Raw genomic sequence first — 21427 nt, 5'->3', positions numbered from 1 at the left:
CCCCAATTCCCCAGCGCTGTTCCCATCCCCCCAACTCCCCAATAAAAATATTAAATAAAAGGAAGAAAGTTCATAATTTAGGTGTCTCAGGGTGAGAGCTTTAGATAATACTTCCTCTAGAGCATCTTCAGCTTGCTTCCTTTTGAGGTTTCATTACATTGGATCAAGTTGATCTGATTTTAATAAGACATATAGAGGCTGGGCCATTAATGAAAAATTTGGAACCCAGTTGTGACAGTATCCAGTCAGACCCAGGAATACTTGAAGCTGTGTTTGTTCGTTTGTTTTTAGAAGAGGAAAGGATATTATTCCTCTGATTCTTCCAAGGTTAATTAGTAACCTATCTTTAGATATTTGACAACTATGGTATTTTACTTGGGGTAAATAGAATTGAAGCTTATCCTTTGAGACCCTGTGTCCCTTTATGGCTAGCTAATGTAATAGGTAAATTGTGTCCTCTTGGGAGTCTAATATATCCTAGAGCATGAGTAAATCATCCACATATTGGATTAGAGTGGAATTTCTGGGAAATTCAATATCATCCAAATCAGTTATTAGTATCTGAGAGAAATAGGGGACACTCAAATAAGGGACTCTCTGTATATCCCTGGGGTATTACTGTGCAAGTAAACTCATGATCTTCCCAGGTGGAAAAGCAAAGAGGTATTTCGTCTTTTTTCCCCCTTTTTTACAGGAATGCTGAAAAAGGCATTACATAAATCTATCACTGAAAAATCTTGGCAGTATATACAGGAGTAGCTGATAATAGGGTATGTGGATTTGGAAGCACAGGATATCTTTATAGCTCTGAGATCCTGTGCAAATCTCCATCCTTTCCCATTGGGTTTCTTTACTGGAAGGATAAGAGAATTATAGGGGTTTGTACATGGAATTATAAGCTCCCCCTTTTAAAACTAATCTTGTATAATAGGCTAATTCCAGCTAGTGCATCAGGCCTTAAACAATATTGGCAAATATTAGGTAGAGGTAAAGTATTGTCAATAGTTGTTTTAATAGGAGCGGCTGACTTCATGTTGCCAATATCTGTACTGGAAAAGGCCCAAAGTTGCATTGGAATGTCTGTAACAAATGTTCAGTCAGTCTCGAGACTATTCTCTCATGTAGGGTCCTTTTTTTTTTTTTTAGCTGAGCCATCCTGCCACCTGTTGGCAGCTCAGCGGCTGCTCAGCTCGGGCAGGGACTTGAACCGCTGTTGCTCAGAGCTCAAACTCTTGAGCGAGCTCTTAACCAACTGAGCCTCTCGGCCGGCCCAAGGGTCTTTTAAAATCATCATTTTCCCAATTGGTTCAGTATCTGATTCATTTAGTTCTAAATACATTTCACCCTTCTGGGAGAAGGATATGTGGATGTCATTGGTTTCAAGAAAGTCTCATCTTGGGCCAGCCGAGTGGCGCATTGGTTAAGAGTTGTCTTGGGACGCCAGCTCTGAGCAGCAGGGCCCCGGTTCGGATTCAACATGAGGGCCAGTGACGCTGTGCCCTCTACAGCTAACATGGTGAACAACAGCTTGACCTGGAGCTGGGCTGCCGTGAGTCGGTGGCAATGGCGTAGGCTGCAGCCCCTGCTGCAGTGGGCTGGCGTGAACTACTGTGAGTGGCTGGCAGTCAATGTGAGCTGCCATGAGCCACCGTGAGTGGCCATCCAGTGGCCGGCGACCAATCTGCCTCACCCGGGAAGAGTATAATGATAACACCAACATGGGCCAGTGAAGTGATGTCCTCCACAACTAGACCGAAGAACAAAAGGATGGCAACTTTTTTGTTCCCGTTCCCTGATTCCCCAATAAAATCTTAAAAAAGAAAGTCTCATCTTATCAGGTGAGTTGGGGCAGATTTGACTAGTAAAAATATATGTTGCCCCATAACATTTCATGGCTGGAAGGGAAAAGGTTCTGCTTTAAAAACAGATATCGGTTGATTAGATGTCCCTACCATTTGTACAGAAGCTTTACTCCGAGGGAGAGGACAACTTAGTCGGGTAGTGTTAAGAACAAATAAAGTAGCCGCAGTATCCATAAGGGCCTTAGTAGTTTCCTCTTTTATGGTAATTACAATTTCTCCTAAAGTATTAGTAAGAAGGGGAAGTGCCTTCTCATGGTCCTTGGAGCAGCATTATACTTGCTTCTGCTTCTTTTTTTTTTTTTTCTAAATTCCATTTCAGTTTTCTACAATGCTTAAGATGACTTGACTTTTTACAATAAAAGCAGACTCCCCTACAGGAGTTTCCCCGCAAACCTTATTTAGTAATTCTGTTGCTTTGTTCTCAGAAACCAGTAGGTTGTTTGGAATACGTCATAATAGCCAGGATCATATGTTCTAACGGTTGATTCAAATTCCTTTGAGAACTCATCAGGGTCCTGGAAAGGGTTGGGGAAAACTTTAGTAGATTCTTTTTTTTTTTAAATATTGGGGAGTTGGGAGAGGGGAACAGCGTTGGGGAATCAGGGAAGGGCCATCCTTTTGTTCTTCAGTCTAGTTGTGGAGGACGTCACTTCACTGGCCCATGTTGGTGTTATCATTGTGCTCTTCCCAGGGGAGGCAGATCGGTCACCGGCCACTCACGGCAGCTCACTGCAGCCTACACAGTCGCTGGCGACTCACGGCAGCCCAGCTCCAGGTTGAGCTATTGTTCACCATGTTAGCTGTAGAGGGCACAGCGTCACTGGCCCTCAGGTGGGATCCGAACCGGGGCCCTGCTGCTCAGAGCTTGTGCTCCCAAGCCAACTCTTAACCAATGCGCCACTCGGCCGGCCCTCTTTAGTAGATTCTTTAGGTCTGTTTGTATACAGTTGCTGGTTCTCTCTGCCTGAGACCAGCTTTTCTCTAAAGGGAGCTGCCAGAATTTCTGGTTTGTTTTTTTTTTACCCCTAGTCTATCCTGGTCTGGTTTTCTATTGAGTGTCTGCTAGGTCAGTAGGGATCAGTAGAGGTGTAAAAGAGAGAGCAAAGGAGGAGGAGGAGGAAAGGAAAGTAACTGTAGACAATGAAGTAAAGGGTACTGTGGGACAGTTGGAGAAGAAGGAAAAGTGGGGTGTCGGTATTGAGCAGCTTCAGAAACCTTTTTTAGTTCAGAAACGGTCTCTAAAATTTTCTTACTAACTTCCTGGAGAGAAGAATATCTCTCTGGGCTCCATTTCAGAGGCTTCTATTTGGCATTTGAGGTATTCTTCCCATTCATTCAATTTGATTTTAGAGCCGGCTTTTTCAAACTGTGCACACAAAAAGCTTAGATGTCAAAAGAGCTCCATTTTGGCCATCTTAAGTTGATATCACTTCTATAGTTAAATCTTCCTATTTTTGTAAGTTCTTGTAAGTAAAGGCTCCCTAGGAGCTGTACATCTGCAGGAGTATTAATTGGGCTAGAGTCTGGGAGTTTGTTGGCCTTGGAGGCTCGATTTCCCATGTTAATTTTTGTTTTCTTTTGAGATCTGCAGAGTCTGAACAATTTTCCAGTGATATTGTATAGTGGGTTGAAGTGTGCTGTGTATGAGTTGAGCTCCAAGGGGCTGTCACCTCCCAAGTTGCTTCAACCTTCTTATGTGCCTCATTTTCTCTCCCTGGCTGTCTAGTACAACCATGAGGACTCAGAGCGCTAGCTAAGCAGCCTTTATGTGGACATCCCCAGATGAGTCAATTATTTAATTACAGTTGTACTGGAATTCCCTATGGGGCCACTGCACGTTTAGAGGAGTACCTTCAAACACCTCCACAAAGATTCTTAATCACTTAAGTACCCGAAATTTGAGCTGGAGGGAGTAAATAAATGCCCCTTGTGTTTGGAGCTGAACACGTTCAGACTCTCAATTATCCAGTGAAAGGTTTTGTTCAGACTCAAAGTAAGCAATTCCAATTCAAAACCCAAAATTAAAAACCAGCCGCCATTTTTGTTTTCTCCGTCCCTGAGTTATCTCAACTCTTGTTCTTAGCCTGGGTTATCTCAACCCTTAACCTTTAATGCCACCTCAAAGATTTGTAAAAGCAGCTCAAAAAGTCAGGGCCTCCTACCTTAAAACAGGGAGGTCCTGAATTCCAAGAAAATCTCACCCAAGTTCACCCAATGTGAAACAGGGAGCTGGTGGGCACAATGGGCCCCTGCTGGTGCCGAGTACTGAATCCAGGTCTACAGGATGTTCCTGGGTGGGCTTCTTTGGAATGCTGCCCAACTACGCCAAGTAAATGTCGATGTAAGTAACGTACAAACCTGTAGAGAACTTTAATGAGTTTGAGCCAAACTGACGACAATTGCTGGGAAGCAAAATCTCAACAGATTAAGAAAATCTTCCAGAGAATGGCAGTTTTGCAGTTTATTTTATACATTAGAATCAAAGGAGGAGATGTGAGGAGGGTTACGTGATGGGAAGGGGGTGTGGATGAGGGCAAAGGGGAAGGGATTAGACAGCATAAATTGGTAACTACAATATTGCCACAGGGATAGGAAAGACAGTTTGGGGAATATAATCAATAGTGTTGTAAAGATTTTGTAGGGTGTCAGATGGTCACATGTCTTGTTAGGGAGACCACTTCATGGACGGTGTAGAGGCTTGACCACTGCAGTGTACACCTGAAGCTGAAGCTGAATAATATTGTATATCAACTATAACTTAATATATATCGTCATGGGATATGGAGTATAGTATAGGGAATAGAGTCAATGGAATTGTAATAGATATATACGATGTCAGAGGGGTAGTAGATTGGGAGAGGAGGGTTATCACTTTGTGAGGGGTGAAATGTCTAACTATTACATTGTTTTGTACACCTGAAACTATTGTAATACAAAAATTTAAAAAAATCCATTGGTGATAGATTAAGGGGGAGGGAGAAAGCAAAGCAGGGGAATCTGTGGGACATACTTCTTTTACATTGGTGGGTACAGGATAGTTAATTAACATTTACAGCACAGAGAGATGGCATTCAGGGAACGAGATGACAATGAGGGGTTCTGTGGTCTGTGCTCTGGTGTTGGTGGTTGTGCCCTGAGAGGCCTGGAAAAAGGGATTACTCTGACATTCCAAGGGTATGTTATCTTAGATGCAAAGACAAAAGACAGGCTCACTTAAGGTAAAGATTGACCTTCGTCAAGGAAGCCACAGGCCAAGGATGTGACTACCCGCCATGACCCGCTTTTAGGAATTTTTATGTTCAGACCATCCTATGTGGTTAATTTTGGTCTCTGAGTTTGTAGGGCCTGCCATGCTGGCCTCCCCTGAGCTTGTCAGGTTTAGTATGTGGCCCCTTTTTCATCCACATTATAATTGGCAAGTCCTTAGTCCTTACATACTATTCTTCCTAAATGAATATGTCAGGCATATTTTAGTAAAATAGTAATTTTAAAGTTATCTTGACAGAGGTGTTGCTTACATGGCTTCCCCTCTGTCCCCCATTTCCAGGTTTATTATTTCCTTTCATATAATTTCCCTAGAACATGCTTTCTTACATTGTTGATGTCAAGCTTTACGGATGTGTTTTATAGTTGTTTTTATAGAGGTGTCTGTGCTGGAGACGAACATTCAGAGAGCTGAGGCGTTGCTGTTTCAGCTTCTAAATTTTAAACTTAAGGGATTTCTTTAAAATGGACACGAAAACTTGCGTGGTGACAACACTGGGCCTTTAGGGCTAAGCTCTAAGCAGAATGAGAAAACAAAGAGTTATATTGTAACTCGCTTGGTTAATCTAATTTATTCACATATTTAATCAGTCAGCATGTAGTTGTTTTCCTCAGAGAGGCCCACTTTCCAGAACACAATTTTCAAAATGTCTTCTTTCCCCAAAAATCTCCTTGTGTTGTTAACCCCTCTTGTTGGCCAAGGTCTCTCCCCCATGGTTGGCTACTTGCCATCCTAGCAGGACCTTGGTTGAGAATGGACTCTGTAAGCCTGTTTTCTTTGCCTGCTGTCTGAGCCACCCATAAATTCTAAAGCTCTCCTGTTTTAAATACAATACAGGATCACACTTGTTTATATGGCTGCCTTCTAATTTAAGAAGCCGTAACAGACACTCAGACCAGGGGATGCAGCGCACATTCCCAGCGGAGGAGCCCAGTTATTTCCTGGAAAACAGAAAGGATGGCTTCTTTTATAAAACATTAATCTTGGAAATCAGTACAGTGGTTCTTATCAACTACCGTTTTCATTATCATGGTAATTGGTAGGTTTAGGAATTTAGATCACGTAATGAGTCATGAAAGTTCACGTATCTAAAACTGTCTCTTCCTCATGCCCCTTGTTTTTCAGTCCTGGAAAAAACTTGCTTTCCCCCACTGGCGTTTTTAAGCACTCCTCTTTGAAGCCCATTGCGTTAATACAGTCCAACATATGTGCCCTCCAAATAGGATGCTCGTTTCCCTGGTTGGTACCTGTGTCCAACTCCAGCCTGTTTGCAAATTTCCTATTAAAAATGGGGGATTTCTGCTCCTGGCGAATGAGCAAAATGATCCCCTTTCCCTTCTGAATAGTCTTTTATGTAGGGTGAGATTGTTGTGCATGTTTTTTCCCCAGGAATTTCCAATGTTTCAGAATCCCACCTCTGCCTCTTTTACTTGTGTAACAAATGGGCTTATTTCTTGTGGGCCTCGGTTTCTAAGCTCTTGAAAATTCTGCAGGTGATGTGTACAATGTCATCAATGTAAAGTCATCTTTTATGTATTCCTGCATATAAAACCTTGGAATTCAACTGGCTTCTTTCCAGATTTGTTTAAACAATTACAAGTTTTACCTTATGTTTCTTGGCCATTTTTATTTTGCATTCAATAGCAAGAAAAATGTCTTAAGAAATAAAGGATTAGTGAAAAATGCTTACGTGTTCTTATTGTAACAACTTGAATGTGAAATATACTTCCATGCTTTTAAATAATGGTTTTGTTTACACAGTGAATTTTGATTTTCAGTCAAAATCATGTATTTGCTGACATTATTAGGTGTCCTCAGTATTGTCCATGACTCCTAAGAAATGTTTGCAATTGTACAAGTTTCATTGAAATAAAATGTTTAAAATAAAAAAAAATGCTTATACCAAACGATGAAATCAAAGGGTAGTTTATTAAAAAAAGAATCAAAACAGAAACTCTAAGTACCAGTGTGTACATTGTACACATTTAAATGACTCACAAGAATGAAGTTTTTTTTCATATACATTAAGATCACGCCACCCTGTTGTTTATCAAAAGATGTTCAAGGAGAAATCTGACTCCAAACTGCATTGCCATCTTAAAGAGACCACATTTCAAACATGCAACAACGCCACTGGTAATAAAGCTTTGGAATGGGTGCTCATTCTACTATTTCACTACAAACAGGATAGAAAGCAAGATAAGTTGAGAATGTTTTCTAAAACAGAATGCAAGCTGTCATTGTGTACTCCAGCACTCTTTACTCCTCTGCTGCCATTTTTAGCAAGTACTCCTTGTCAATCTTGAAGAGTCTCCATCCCTCCTCGCTGGACAGATCAGAAGCACCTCTTCTTTTGTAGAAGTTGATAGATGGTTCATTCCACTCTGCTACCAAGAAGTGCATGCTGCTGCAGCGGCATTTCATGGCAACCTGTTATACACAGGGGAGAGTAAAATGCAAACTCAGTGACATTTCACCTGCTTTCCAAGACCCAGCTCTGACTGTCATTAAAATAATCCAGTAACCCTAACAAATTCAGAAACCCCAAACTAAGATGTACCTGGCTTAGATTCTTCAGAATTTCTGATCCAATCCCAAAGCCTAAAAGAAAAGAGAAATAGCATTTTAAAAGTCATTTCAGGGCTGGCCGAGTGGCACATTGGTTAAGAGCTGGCTTGGAACACCAGAGGGCCGCGGTTCGGATCCCACATATGAGGGCCAGTGACACTGCCCTCTACAGCTAAGATGCTGAACAACAGCTCAACCTGGAGCTGGGCTGCCATGAGTCGCCGGCGACGGCGTAGGCTGCAGCCCCTGCTGCAGTGGGTTGCCATGGGCTATTGTGTGTAGCCAGCAGCCAGCGTGAGCGGCCAGCAGCCACAGTGAGCGGCCGTCCAGAAGCCGGCGACTGATCTGCCTCGCCCGGGAAGAGCGCAATGGTGGTGCCAACTTGGGCCAGTGAAGCAACGTCCTCCACAACTAGACTGAAGAACAAAAGGACAGCAACTTGTCTGTTCCTCTTCCCCCAATTCCCCAATAAAAAAAAAGTCATTTCAAGGACTGCAAGCCCTGATTTCTCTTTAGAGCCACCCTGCTGAACTCAACCATACCTCTATAATCACTCATCACGAAGAAATCCTCAAGATACAAAAGTTTGCCAATCCATGGGTCATAGGTAAAATAGTACATGGCGAAACCAACGATGCTGTGTCCTGTAATAAGAATATCATGTGAGCTATGGAGAAAAACAATCCATTCAAGTTGTAGCTGCAAAATCAGAAGCCTATCACAGGTTTTAAAAAAATATACATGCACGTATTATAGAAATAAGTAGCCATGAACTGAACTGTCTCCTGACTTTTAGGCTAGTGCAGTCCAGGCCACTGATGGACTATCTCTCACTATTCTCAAAGTATGTATTTGCAAAAAGCATACATTATAGAGCTGGCCGAAACCAGGCTAAAACTGTGGACTGACCACTCTGCAGTCCTCTGCATCTCACACTTAGGAAGCGAGAATGCTTTCATTACTTGCCAGAGCAAAACTGCTATGGTCTTAAACTAAACACACACATTATTCACATCCTATTTGATATACTGGTATGTTGACTTGGGAATAAGGTTTATACACGGCAGTTCAGAATAGTAAATATTTGTCGTTTAGAAACTCTGCTTCCTTAAGGCCAGGACAGTAGGCCAAAAGTGCAATGTTTAATTTCAGAACTTGCCTTCCAATTAAAACATTTTGAATTTGCTCTCCCCAGTTTTTAAGCCAGAAGCAGCAGAGGTATCCCGAAACAGGTATTATGTAACATCCACATACTTCTAAAAAATACCTCATGTCTTATGTTTTCTGCTCATTTCTTCTAGCTTGGGGAACAGACATCAGAAAAAAACCCTGAAGCACCCGGCCAAACAAACTTCCCCTTTTAGCTCTGTCTTCTGACCAGTCAACAGGGACCAGCAAAATAAAAAAAAAAAGCAGACTCCCTTTTATTGGGTGTCTAGAATTCCAAATGGAGGCAAAGGTTTCAAATTAAACTTTCTTGCCATTTTATAGTCCTTGGCAAACACAGGAAGCGAGTATTACAGTTTCTGATCTACCGTGTTTTAAGTGTGTGATAATAGGACCTTACCTCATTTTTATCATGATCATCTACTTTATTGTGTAAAGGATGTTTTAGTTACCTCCCCGCCCATCCATGTACACGGAAGGGCCATGTACATGGCGAAGCTAGAGACTGTAACCTGAAGATTGGGACAAATTAAAGAAAAAAATGTGATTTAACACAATTACAAAAAAGGTTACGTTAGGGTCAAACAAGAACCATTTATGAAACTGAATTACAACAAACGACATTACACCTAACTCCTCCGGTCTCCACCGCACTCCGATACTTACACTTTACACAGCTCTTTTAACCCGCCCTATTATTAAGTGCAGCACATCTATTTTTTTTCCTCAGTTTGAATACTGGCTGGCTATTATTTCTGGCCAACTTCTCGGTAAGTAAACTTGGCCTTTGTTGTCAGTGGTTCTACACGGCAGACACTACGTTTACACAACACTAGGTCTCTGGCCTCTGGAACGGGAGGGTGGTTACCTTCTGGAGTGTGGTGCTCTTTGGGCACTTCGGCCACCAGGCAGTGGTAGAAAGGGTGCTCTCCGAAACCATCCTCTAGCAGATCTGCAAGAAAGGGCAGCAGGGAGGGGCACAGTGTTGGCCTCGGTGAAGGTGACGGGCACCCGACGCTCGTCCCCCGCCCCACCACTGCTGCGTTACCTTTTTCAGTTAATATTACTTGTTCTTCCATGTATTCATATTTAGCCAGTTCCTGGGGCGACGCACATAGGAGAAAGGGAGAAAAGCACAACTAAGTGAGGCCCCGACCCGGCCAGCCCAGAGGGAGTGGGGGTGTGGGGGGGTGACGTGGTGATTTGTTCCCGGAGTCCCGCCCTGAGCTGCGCGGCCGCCGCGCCCGGGGCGGGGGAAGGCGAGCGGAAAGAAGGGAAACCTGCGGCGACGCAGACTCGGCCGGAAACGGAGCCGCCTCCCACCCCCCACCTCGCCCCGGGAGAAGCCTGGGCTTCCCGGTACCTTGATCAGCCGCAGGATGTCACTGCAGTCGGCAGCGGTAGCCGGGCGGATCACGAATTTAGCCATTTTCGTCTTTTGCTTTTCTTCCCTTTGCGGACCAGGCCCCTGTATTTGAACAGCAGGAGAAGGTGGTTCTTCATTCGTCTCCCGGGAGCGTCCTCTTCTCAGTCAGGCTGGCACCATGACCCGGGGAACCTCGGTGAACAGCAGAAACACCTCAGCAGACAGCAATTAGAACTGCGTGCTCCAGCCGCTGGGGAGCTCGGCTTTTTAGCACGAAGCCCCGCCCCCAGGCCGTGAGGCGGTGGCATCTCGTCCAATGGGGCCGCGACCATCCCCCCCTGTTCCGGGCGCCGCCCTCCATTCCGGCTCCCGTGTGAACCCGACAGGCCCGGGCGGGGGCGGCGAGGTGAGCGCCGGTTTTGTAGCGGCGCCCTCTAGCGGCTTCTCGGGGAGCCTTCCAGGAAGCTTGACCTCGTAGCCTAGGCGTCCGCTGTCACCTTTGCAAAAGGAAGATGGATTCCCTTTTTGGCCCCCGACCTTGCTGTTTCCTCCTTGTCCCGTCGGGGGAGGAATCTCAGGAGACCTGGCGTTGGGGATTAGAGCAGTGGTTCTAAAAGTGTGGTTTGGGGCAACCCTTTGGGTTCCAAGATCCTTTTAAGGAGTGTGTGTCAAAACTTACTAGTTTCGCAACGATAGTAAGACGTCATTTGATTTTTTCAATCTCGCTGGAAAGAATTTTCCAGAGGAGACCTGGTGAGTGATGAGGTCATCGCTCAGATGACTAAAGGAATGGGTATTTGTATAGTTTTTGTGTTTTCTAGACTTTCTTTAGATAAGCTACTACTTGGATTTCTCAATTATTTTTTTCTGTTATGCAGTACTTGTAATTTTTAGAGTTAACAGAATGTTTTCCTTTATATATATTTTTTCCTCCTCAGTCTTACCTAAATCTGTGACCTTACTTGTGGAAACTTGACTCCTGCTTGAGGTACACTCTTCATAATTTCTTTTAGTGAAAGTCTGCTTTTGTAAAATTTTCTGTTTTGCTTGTCTAAATGTCTTTTTAAAAGTTTTTAAAAATGTATTCTTTTCAGTTACAGTTGACATTCAATAGTATTTTATATGAGTTTCAAGTGTACAGCATGTGGTTAGACATTTATATAATTTATGCAGTGATTCCCCCAATTAGACTAATTACCCACCTGGCACTATGTATGGTTATTACAGTATTATTGGCTATATTCTCTGTGCTGTACTTTACATCCCTGTGACAAGTTCATAACTACCAAATTGTATTTCTTAATCCCGTCACCTTTTTTACGCTAAATTATAGAGGGTGCCAAAAAAATGTATACACATTTTAAGAAAGGAAAAAAACTGTATTCAAATTTTAATACTCAATATATACCGATAACAAAAGATGAATACAAGTCATGTGTGTACATTTGTTTGGCACCCCTGGTAGGTCTTTAATTGATCTCAAAATTCTTGATTTATTTCACTGCTTGTATAATTTGAGGTTGGAAGTTATTTTCTTTCAGCATATTGATGATATCTTACTATCTTCTGACTTCCATTGCTGTTAAAGGTTGTTGTAATCCCTACTTGCTCCATCTTCTGTGCTTCTTTGTTTCCATTTAGAAGATTTTTATTTTGAAGTAATTATAAATTTACAGGCTGCACGATGACATCGTTGCTCTGGCGACTAAAGGAATGTGTGCTTGTGTATTGTTTTCTAGAATTTTCGAAGCTTAAGTGTTTTTGGATTCTTCAATACTTTTTAAATGTCCTGAGCGCAAAATGTTTGAGAATAGTTGGATTAGAATATAGCTATTCCTGGATTGTATCCACTGGCACAATTATTCAAGCCTCTTACAGATAGAGTGTTCCTTTTACAACCTACCTTCCCAGACAGATCCTCCGGAGGGGTCTGCTTTGGCTGCCCCTCCCCCACCCCGGGTTCCCAGGTGAATCAAAGAGAAAGCATAAAAGGGGCCTGCAGTGTTCTCAGTCTGTAGAATGAGGTTGAACTATCACCAAATGACCCCCACCCCCAAATATTCAACAAGTGATTCTCTACCTTTGCTAGGAAGAAAGCAAAAGTAGGTTTTCTGTTACTCTTCTCACCCCCTGGGATGTCATGCATAGTGAGTCATGGTGGGAGTTTATGGATTGTCTTTCACAAAGATCTTTAAAAATAGCATTGAGGGCCGGCCAAGTGGCACATTAGTTAGGAGTTGGCTTGGAACGCCAGCTCGGAGCAGCAGGGCCCCGGTTTGGATCCCACATGAGGGCCAGTGATGCTGCCCTCTACAGCTAAGATGGTGAACAATAGCTCGACCTGGAGCTGGGCTGCTGTGAGTTGCCGGTGACAGCGTAGGCTGCAGTGGGGCTGGCTGGCAGCGGGTGTGAGCTTTCATGAGCTGCTGTGAGCCACCGTGAGCCGCCGTCCAATGGCCGGCGCGTGACTGCCTCACCCGGGAAGAGCGCAATGATAATACCAACATGGGCCAATGAAGCGACGTCCTCCACAACTAGACTGAAGAACAAAAGGACAGCAACTTGTCTGTTTCCCTTCCCCGATTCCCCAACACTGTTCCTCTCCCCCAATTCCCCAATAAAATCTTTTTAAAAAAAGCATTGATTCTCAATTGCCTAAGCTACTGCAGGTGGTTGGTGTCTTTCCTGACACCATGACATGGATGAGCAATCATAGGCTCTTCCCTCCACTGCTTTGGTCTAATGCAGGAGGATTTAGGAGAGCTTGTTACAAATTTACTGATAACCATACATTAAACCTCCATGACTAAGCTCTAATGATAGCTGCCTAGTTGAAGCAAAAACAAGGCCATTTTCAATTTGGGTTGCTTAGTGTTTTAGAGTAATGGTTATTTCATTAAAATGCATGATATATTTTTTCTCTTTATTCTGTTTTTCTAGTTTAAGTTTTATGCTCTTATGCTTTACTTTGCCCTTATGACAAGAAGAGCCTGTTCTGAAAAACAGACGGCTAAAAAAGCTCATTGTGACCCTTTTTGTGCACATGTAGAAGCTTGGAACCCTAAGACATTTGAATTTTCTTCGTGGCAGTGAAGCGTTAGGCTTTGCCATTGTCATGAATAGATACAATGGATGACCAAAATTATCCCCTCTTGATACTAGAATATATATATATTTAAAACTGCATAAAAAAGGGATGAACTGCTTAGCATTTGGAAAACTTGGTTAATGAGTCAACAAATCAGCAAGTATTTATTGAGTCTTGTGCTTGGGGGTTATAAAGGAGGACTAAGTTTTCAAAGCAGCCCTCAGGGTACACAGTTCACGTTTTAGAGATTTATGTGTAGTTTTCTACAACAGAATTTAATAAAGAATTCCAATAATTGAGGAGGTCTGAATAGGGGAAGAGTAGGAGGAAGGGAAATGCTAAGGCACTGCCCTGGATGTTTTACATTCATTGTCTCATTTCATCCCTAAAACTGTTATGAAATGGGCAATGTTCACTCCATCTTTAGAACTGAGAAAACCAGAAGCTCAGCGGGGTTACAAAATTGCCAAAGCTAGGCAGTGGTAGAGCTGGGGAAGAAGGAATTCTGTTGATTTCTGTGCCAAAGTAAAGGTGCCCAACATGCCTATTAAACTATTATGAAAGTTGTCATATTTATTTTTTGATTTATTCAAGTAATGCATACTGATGAAGAGAATTAGAGAAGTGCAGAAGACAAATACGTGCAGGGCCTTCTTAAGGATGAAAGAGCTCCTGAAGTGACGTGTCCAGCCGACAGCTGTCACCAACTGCCAGAGGCCATTTTAGACCATCCAGTCTCAGTTGACCTGTCAGGTGATTGCAGCCATACAAGTGATCCTAGACAAGACCAGCAAAAGAACCACCGAGCTGACCCCAGCCCACATTATCATCCCACAGAATCATGAGCCCCCCCCAAATGGTTATTACAAGCCACTAAATTTAGGGGTGGTCTCTTACACAGCAAAGGCTAACTGACACCTGATGCCCATCTTGGTTGTTTACACTTGGCTTCTATTCTGATTGGTTGTAGTGTCCATTCTGTCTGGTCTTCTGCTTTGGTGTACCTGTTTCAAAATATTTTATTTTTTCTTCTTTTTTCTGTTTTAAAATATTTTAAAAATCATCTCTGTGTGTAAGTGTAGTAACAAATTGGTATCATATATCCATAATTTGTATCCTGCAGAATAGCGTGTGAGGGGTGAATTTACTTAACCTTGTTGTCATCATTTCTTCATCTGTAATGAGTAAATAATAACAAAGTCCTTCATATGGTTAGTTGTGAGGATTAAATGAGGTGATACATATAAAGTGCTCAGTACAGTGCCTACACTAATTGTTAGCATCATTACTTTTAACACTATTGTGTATTTTCCCATGTCACTAAATATATTTAACTTTAAAAAAGATGTAATGGCTCCTTAGAGTTCCGTTGTGTGCAATTTATTGTATTATTCTATTGTTGAAGATTTTGGTTTTTTTCCAACGATAAATAATGCGTTGGTGAACATATTTCCACCCACATTTTTGCCCAGGTTTCCGATTGTTTCCTAAGGTAGATTCCCACAAGTGAAATTACTAGGTGAGCGGAGATGTAATTTTGTTGATCTGCAGCTAGAGAAATACTCCAAATTCAGGTGTAGATTAGAATGACTTCAGATGTGCTCATTGTAGCTTGAATTGTCTACATTTTTATAACATCTGTGTTCCGCAGGTTGTAATATGTGGGATAATCTAGAAGTTGGATCTTTCTCACAGGGTGCTTTTATTACATATGGGTGACAGTGTGTGAGATTGGTCCATAAAACCATCCAGCCCTAAGAAAACAGGATTTTTTTTCTTTTGAGAAATTATACTTCAGGACATGGAAAGATGTTTCCTCTTTAGGGGTGGACCATCAAAAGTATAAGACTTCTTTGTAAATGTAAAGTATTACATTAGACTGCAATTAAAAGAGGCTGGTCAGTAATATGTAAGGTATTAATCAGGACTCGCATTTGCAAGTGATGGTACCCAACTCTTGCTTAGGCAAAACGGGAATGACGGGAACCAGAACCTTGTGGTACAGTCTTAAATATACATACTGAGTGAGAGAAAACATCAAGGCTCGCAAGGGACAGCTATTTGTTTCCCAGAACAGCAGTTCCTCATTTTTAAAAAATCACTTTCCCCTACAGCCAACAGAGCATTCTCCTTGGTCGGGGGCTGCCAATCACAGCATGCCGCCCACTTGGTCGATATTGTGGCCAAGCCATGCCAATCAGAGTCTTTGCTCACTGGCACCAAGAAAGTCTTTCCCTTTTTGCTGGCCCATCTGAGGCAATATGGAGGTCTGGGACAATGACTTTGACCTGCCAGGGAAAACTACCACATTTGAGTTTCGGGCACAGCTGGCATGGCCTGCACCCTCCCAACCACCACCACTGCACACACTTGTAAGCAACAAGGGAGCCAAATGGTCAGAAAGTCTTCATTCCACTCACCACAGAAAGAAGTGTGGATCAGAAGCTCTGTGGCCAGAGATGGAAGTTGGGGGTGGTAAATGCTGTTTGGGAGCATGCAGAAATAGGGGTGATCATAGTTGAATTCCCCCAGTGGATGTGCCCAGTGACGCTCATTTCCAGAGTGAAAAAGTGATACAGATCAATAGACTGGGGCAGAGACAGTCCCCTGTTGTGACAGTTGTCCCAAGCCGCCCCTATCTATGTATAAGATGAAACCTATTTGCCATGCTAGCCTAAATCTATCCTAGGCTGTTACAGTTTCACTCCTTTGGGGCTCTTACTGAGGATCAGAAAACGTCATGGTGCAGAGACCACAGGGACCCCTTTGGCTGGAGTTCAAGACATGTGATCATGTGTCTTTTCTTCTTGTTGAATGCTCTATGTAAGGAGGCCAGCACACTGGCAGTTGTACTGAATCTGCAGCGATTGCCTCCTGGAGACCGTATGTAGAGAGGCTGAGTGGCTTTTAGGCAAAGACATGGAATATTCCAAGGCTATGAATGTTTATGACTTAAGATTGGTTTTGTTGCTCTTCACCATGAACACTTTTTACTTCAAGGTTCCAAAATAGCAAGGCAGTTATTTGACAGCAAGTTGTCTTACACCATCCCTTTTGTATTAATTATCCATTGCCACATAAATTACAAAATTTAGTGGCTTAATTTCCACACATTTATGATTGTAGTTTCTGTAGGTCAGCAGTCCAGGCATGGCTTAGCTGGGTCCTCAGCCAGGCTGTGTTCTCAAGTGGAAGCGTGACCAAGGAAGAATCCACTTGCAAGCTCAAGTTGTTGGCATTGGCAAATTCATTTCCTTGACTGAGTTCCTTGAGCACATTGCATTGCCTTGGCTGTTGGTTAAGGCCACTTGTCGTTTCTAAGAAGCTGCCTGCAGTTCCTTGTTACTTGCGCTTACGCAATGTGGCTGTTTACTTCATCAAGCCAGCATGGAGTCTGCTAGGAAGACAGTCTTTTTTATTGTGAAAAAACCCCCACATAACATGAAATTTACCGTCTTAACCATTTTTAAGCATACAGTACAGTAGTGTTACATTAACTATATGCGTATTATTGTGTAACAGATCTCCAGAGCTTTTTCATCTTGCAGAACTGAAACTATATATACTGGGGGTGCCACAAAAATATATTCAAGTGGCCACTTTGGTCAACATTGCTCAAGCAGTAGTTCGCTGTAATCAGAAGCGTCTGGATGCTGATGGTGACCACTTTGAGCACTTCTTATCATTGCAGAAGTCAAACGTGACTTGTATTCATCTTTTGTTATCGGTATATATTGAGCATTAAAATTTGAACACAGTTTTTTCCTTTGTTAAAATGTGTATACATTTTTTGGCACCCTCTATATATACATTTAATAACTCCCCATTCCCCCCTTCCCCAGGCCCTAGTAACCACCATTCTGCTTTCTGTCTCTATGTGCTTGACTTTGTACTTTAGATACCTCATATAAGTGGAATCAAGTGTCTTTTTGTGACTGGCTTATTTTACTTAGCATAGTGTACTTAATATTTATCCATGCTATAGCCTGTGACATACATTTCCCTCTTCCAGGCTAAATACTATTCCTGTGTGTGTGTGTGTGTGTGTGTGTGTGCCACATTTATTATTATTTTTTAAAGAGTTTTTATTGGGGAATTGGGGAAGGGGAACAGCCAAGTTGTTGTCCTTCAATCTTAGTTGTGGAGGGCACAGTTAGCTCAGCTCCAAGTCCAGTCGCCATCCGGCCACCTGTCGGCAGCTCAGGGCAGCTCAGCTCAAGGTGCTGCGTTAAATCTTAGTTGCGGGTGGGCATACCCACCATCCCATGCGGGAGTCGAATCAGCAACCTTGTTAGGAGCATGTGCTCTCACCAGCTGAGCCATCCTGCCACCTGTTGGCAGCTCAGCGACAGCTCAGCTCGGGCACAGCTCACTGGCCCATGTGGGAATCGAACCGGCGACCTTGTTGCTCAGAGCTCGCACTCTTAACCAACTGAGCCACTCAGCCAGCCCGCTGTACCACATTTCTTCAGTCTAACGCTCTCCCAACTGAGCTATTTCGGCTGCTGTACCACATTTCTTGATCCATTGATCCATTGATGGACATTTAGGTTGCTTCTACCTTTCAGCTATTATGAATAATGGTGTAATGGACATAGGTCTGCAAATATCTCTTCAAGATCCTGTTTTCAGTTCTTTTGGATAAATACTTGAAGTGGGATTGCTGATCATAAGGTAGTTCTATTTTTAATTTTTTGAGGAAACTCCATACTGTTTTCCATGGTGGCTGCACCAATTTACATTCCTACCAACACGAGGGTTCCCTTTTCTCCACATCTGCACCAGAACTTTTTATTTTCTGTTTTTGTTTGTTTGTTTTGTATTTGGATAATGGTCATCCTAATATGTATGAGGTGGTATCTCATTATGGTTTGGATTTGCATTTCTCTGATGATGAGCGATGTAGAACACTATTGGCTATCTGTATGTCTTCTTTGGAGAAATGTGTATTCAAGTCCTTTGCCCATTTTAAAATCAGCTTATGTTATTGTTTTTGTTGACTTGTAGGAGTTCTTTCTATATTCTGGATATTAATCTCTTATCAGACATGTGATTTACAAATATTTCTCTCATTCCGTAGGTTGCCTTTTCACTCTGTTGATTGTTTCCTTTGATATGCAAAAGGTTTTACATTTGATGGAGTCCCATTTGTCTAGTTTTTCCTTTTGTTGCCTGGCAAGAGAAAGTTTTACATCAGGTAAGATAATCATGGGAGTGACACCCTGTAACCTTCAGCATATTCTGTTGGTTAAATAAAGTCACACACAGGTCCCGCCCACAGTCAAGTGGAGAGGATCCCACAAAGGCGTAAACATCAGGAGGCAGGATTGTGGGGGCCTCCTTGGAGTCTGTCTGCATTTAAAGGGCAGTAAAAACCTGCTTCTTGTTCAACCTGTAACAAACACTTATTAAGGTCTGTTTCCTGCCAAGCATTGTGCTTGTGGAATGCTGACATAAATATGGCATAGTCCCTCCTGGGACTTCCAGTTCAACATCACAGGCTCTTGAGGTTCTCATTATGTTTGAAGGGGACCCAGCTTCCTGGAGAAAAAGGACAGGAACAGTCAGAACTGAGGGGCAAATACAGTTTGTCACCCATTCAGTGTGACCTACCTCCTCCAGGCAGCCCTCCCTCTGTCCCCTTCTGAAGTCATGTCCAAAGGGAAGACTGAGCTCATTGAACAAGGCTTACCTTCTCATAAATGTGTAGGAAATCTTCAAAGTGCAATCCGCCATCCTCAGGCCTCCTGAAATATCAGCCCTTTGAACCTGAATATGGAGGTTTCTCAATAAGAAGATCATAGGAAGTAATTGCCTGCTAGGGCACCAAGTGTAAGACACCCCCTCTTTTCCCTGTGTCCCCTGGGCACACACAATATTTTTTAAAGTTCAGAATCCAGCTTCTCATTCTTTGTACCATTCAGAAACTGGCAATTAAATGTTAACAGTGAATCCAGGAAAATAGAGGATACTTCAAAGAAGGAAATGCAGGGCAGTGAACTGCAGCCTCCAGCAGCCTCCCCAGCAGCCTCCGTTTGACCTGAGGAACATGGAACAGTTCTGGCCCTGGAGGGAGCGGATGTTGGGAATATTCTTCCAGAGACAATAGAGGTTATTACCTGAGAGCTCATCCTGGAGGTGGAGGATATGGGGTGAGTCATTTCTTTTGGGCCCATGATGGGGGTGGGAGAAGGGTGCAAGATCAAAAGGGGACTCAGGACCACAGGACTGAGAGAACTGGAATACATTTTAAGGCCTCCTTGAAAGATTACAGGAGAGGAGTAAGGGAGATAGGTAGCCAGCATTTCTTAGTGCCTGCTATGTGTGGCATGCCTTGCTTTTTGTATTTATATTTTGGCATTTTACAGATGTGATTTCATTTAGTCTTAATTACCATGTATTACTACTTATTTTCTTACATATGCCCTGTTGTGTCATCTAGATTCTTTTAAATTGAAAAGATATTTGTTGTTATACTACAATAAAAAAGAGGGTTAGGGCCGGCTGAGTGGCTCAGTTGGTTAAGAGCTCGCTCAATAGTGCGAGCTCTGAGCAACAGTGGTTCGAGTTCCACCCAAGCTGAGCTGCCACTGAGCTGCCAACAGGTGGCAGGATGGCTCAGCTAAAAAAAAACAAAACAAAACAAAAAAAAGAGGGTTAATTATACATTTCTATTCCAGAGCTGCGGGGAAAACTGGGCATGAAGTCAGCCATTTAAATAAAGCTGGCCTGGAAGGATAAGTTTTTTTTTTCTTCAAAGCCCTCCAGTCTCTATTGTTGAGATCTCTGTCATCTTAGAAGCATAGAATGTTAGTGATTCTCTAGTCCAAATCCCTCATATAATAGCTAAGAAAACTGAAGCCCAAAGAGGGTAAAGTACTTGTCCAAGGTCACACAGCTAGAATTAGAAATACAGCTGAGGTCTCCTGACTCTTAGGTGGGAGATCTCTTATTACACCAGTGTGTAATTATAGCCCTCATAGATCTTCTGGCAAAAGTGGAAAATTTTAAACATCATTGCATCCAGTACTGTTCTAAGGCTGGAGCTTAGGAAAGAAACCTGTAAACATTCAACACATTTGGTCCCCTTCTCACAAATTAAGTTTTTCTAGCACATGCCTTGTTTTGATTATAACAAAGAATGCTTGCTCTTGGCTGTTCCAGTCTCCCCAATTTCTTACTCTTCCTAAGCTTTCTTTTTCTGCCTTGCACCCCTGACCCCATCCCAAGGATGGGACTCTGCCTGAGACAAGTAAACAATCAACTTTCTAGGGCAGGGGTCAGCAAACTTTTGAGACGAAGAACCAATCCTGTCCCTCACAACAATTTAAAAATTATTTAAAACAAATGAAGCCACTATTATGTGAATAATATCCTTTAAATATTTTATAAATAAAACTATGATAGTTTTATTTTCATTTTCAATTTTACTTCAGAGCCACGTGTACATACCCAAAAAGCCGCACGCATGTGGCTCGCGAGCCGCAGTTTGCCGACCCCTGTTCTAGGGGATCCCTGCCATCCTAAGAGGCTGCAGGGAGCTGCCCCCATCCAGGCCCCCTCACAGGAGAATTCCAGAGGCCATAGGAGTTTCTGCTCATGGAGGATTCCTCTCTGGATGTCTAGTCATTGACTCGGGGACATCACAATACCATCATTCTTTCTGAGGTGAGTGCTATCCAAGTACATTGAAAATGGTCTCCAGCTCTTCATTTATGTTCTACCCGCAAGAAATAACATACACACTCATCATCTGACAGGTTTCCCCATCCAAGCAAATGACTTAGAGAATGCCAGTGTGTTGGCATGAAGCCAAAGGGCAGTTGACTCAGTAATTAGTTTTTGGAAGGTGGAGCTGAGTGCACTTGTGTGACAGCAAAAGCAGGGATTTTTGAGGCCAGGCAAATCGTAGCACTGCCGGTTACCAGCTGTGTGACTTTGGACAAAGTTCTTCAATCTCAGTGTGCTTATCTGTAAAGTGGAGTTAATAGTTTCCTCCTCCTAGGGTCGTGAATATTAAATGCTGTCATAACGCCCTTTGTAGAGTAGGTGCCCTCTAAATGTTTATTCCTTTCTGTCTACCTGATAATAGAAGGATTATAACAATTTTG

The 21427-nt window shown here is 42.8% G+C and overlaps 2 protein-coding genes across 3 annotated transcripts in view; one reads left to right on the top strand and one right to left on the bottom strand.

Moving 5' to 3' along the window:
* Positions 1 to 7037: 7037 nt before the first annotated feature.
* On the bottom strand, positions 7038 to 10480 carry SAT1 (spermidine/spermine N1-acetyltransferase 1). Of its 2 annotated transcripts, XR_002122137.1 has the most exons (7): positions 10226 to 10480; positions 9911 to 9962; positions 9731 to 9814; positions 9263 to 9374; positions 8238 to 8339; positions 7688 to 7728; positions 7038 to 7557 (listed from the first exon to the last, which is right to left on the bottom strand). XR_002122137.1 is itself a non-coding variant. In XM_019626522.1 (6 exons), exons 1-6 carry the CDS (start codon positions 10289 to 10291, stop codon positions 7387 to 7389), a joined length of 516 nt encoding a protein of 171 aa, XP_019482067.1. In that variant the 5' UTR covers positions 10292 to 10474; the 3' UTR covers positions 7038 to 7386. The 2 variants fall into 2 exon arrangements, 1 of the variants encoding a protein (XP_019482067.1); XM_019626522.1 differs by lacking the exon at positions 9263 to 9374 and having other exon boundaries at positions 10226 to 10474.
* A 10309-nt stretch (positions 10481 to 20789) lies between these two features.
* The window catches only part of ACOT9 (acyl-CoA thioesterase 9), a 56964-nt gene continuing 56326 nt past the window's right edge, over positions 20790 to 21427 (top strand). Inside the window, exon 1 of the mRNA XM_019626521.1 lies at positions 20790 to 20984. The gene's annotated coding sequence lies outside the window, so the exon portion shown is untranslated. The remainder of the gene's footprint in view (positions 20985 to 21427) is intronic.

Source organism: Hipposideros armiger, unplaced genomic scaffold, assembly GCF_001890085.2.
Source record: "Hipposideros armiger isolate ML-2016 unplaced genomic scaffold, ASM189008v1 scaffold_682, whole genome shotgun sequence".
NCBI classification, from domain to species: domain Eukaryota; kingdom Metazoa; phylum Chordata; class Mammalia; order Chiroptera; family Hipposideridae; genus Hipposideros; species Hipposideros armiger.
This window is presented reverse-complemented; position numbering and strand designations above follow the sequence as displayed.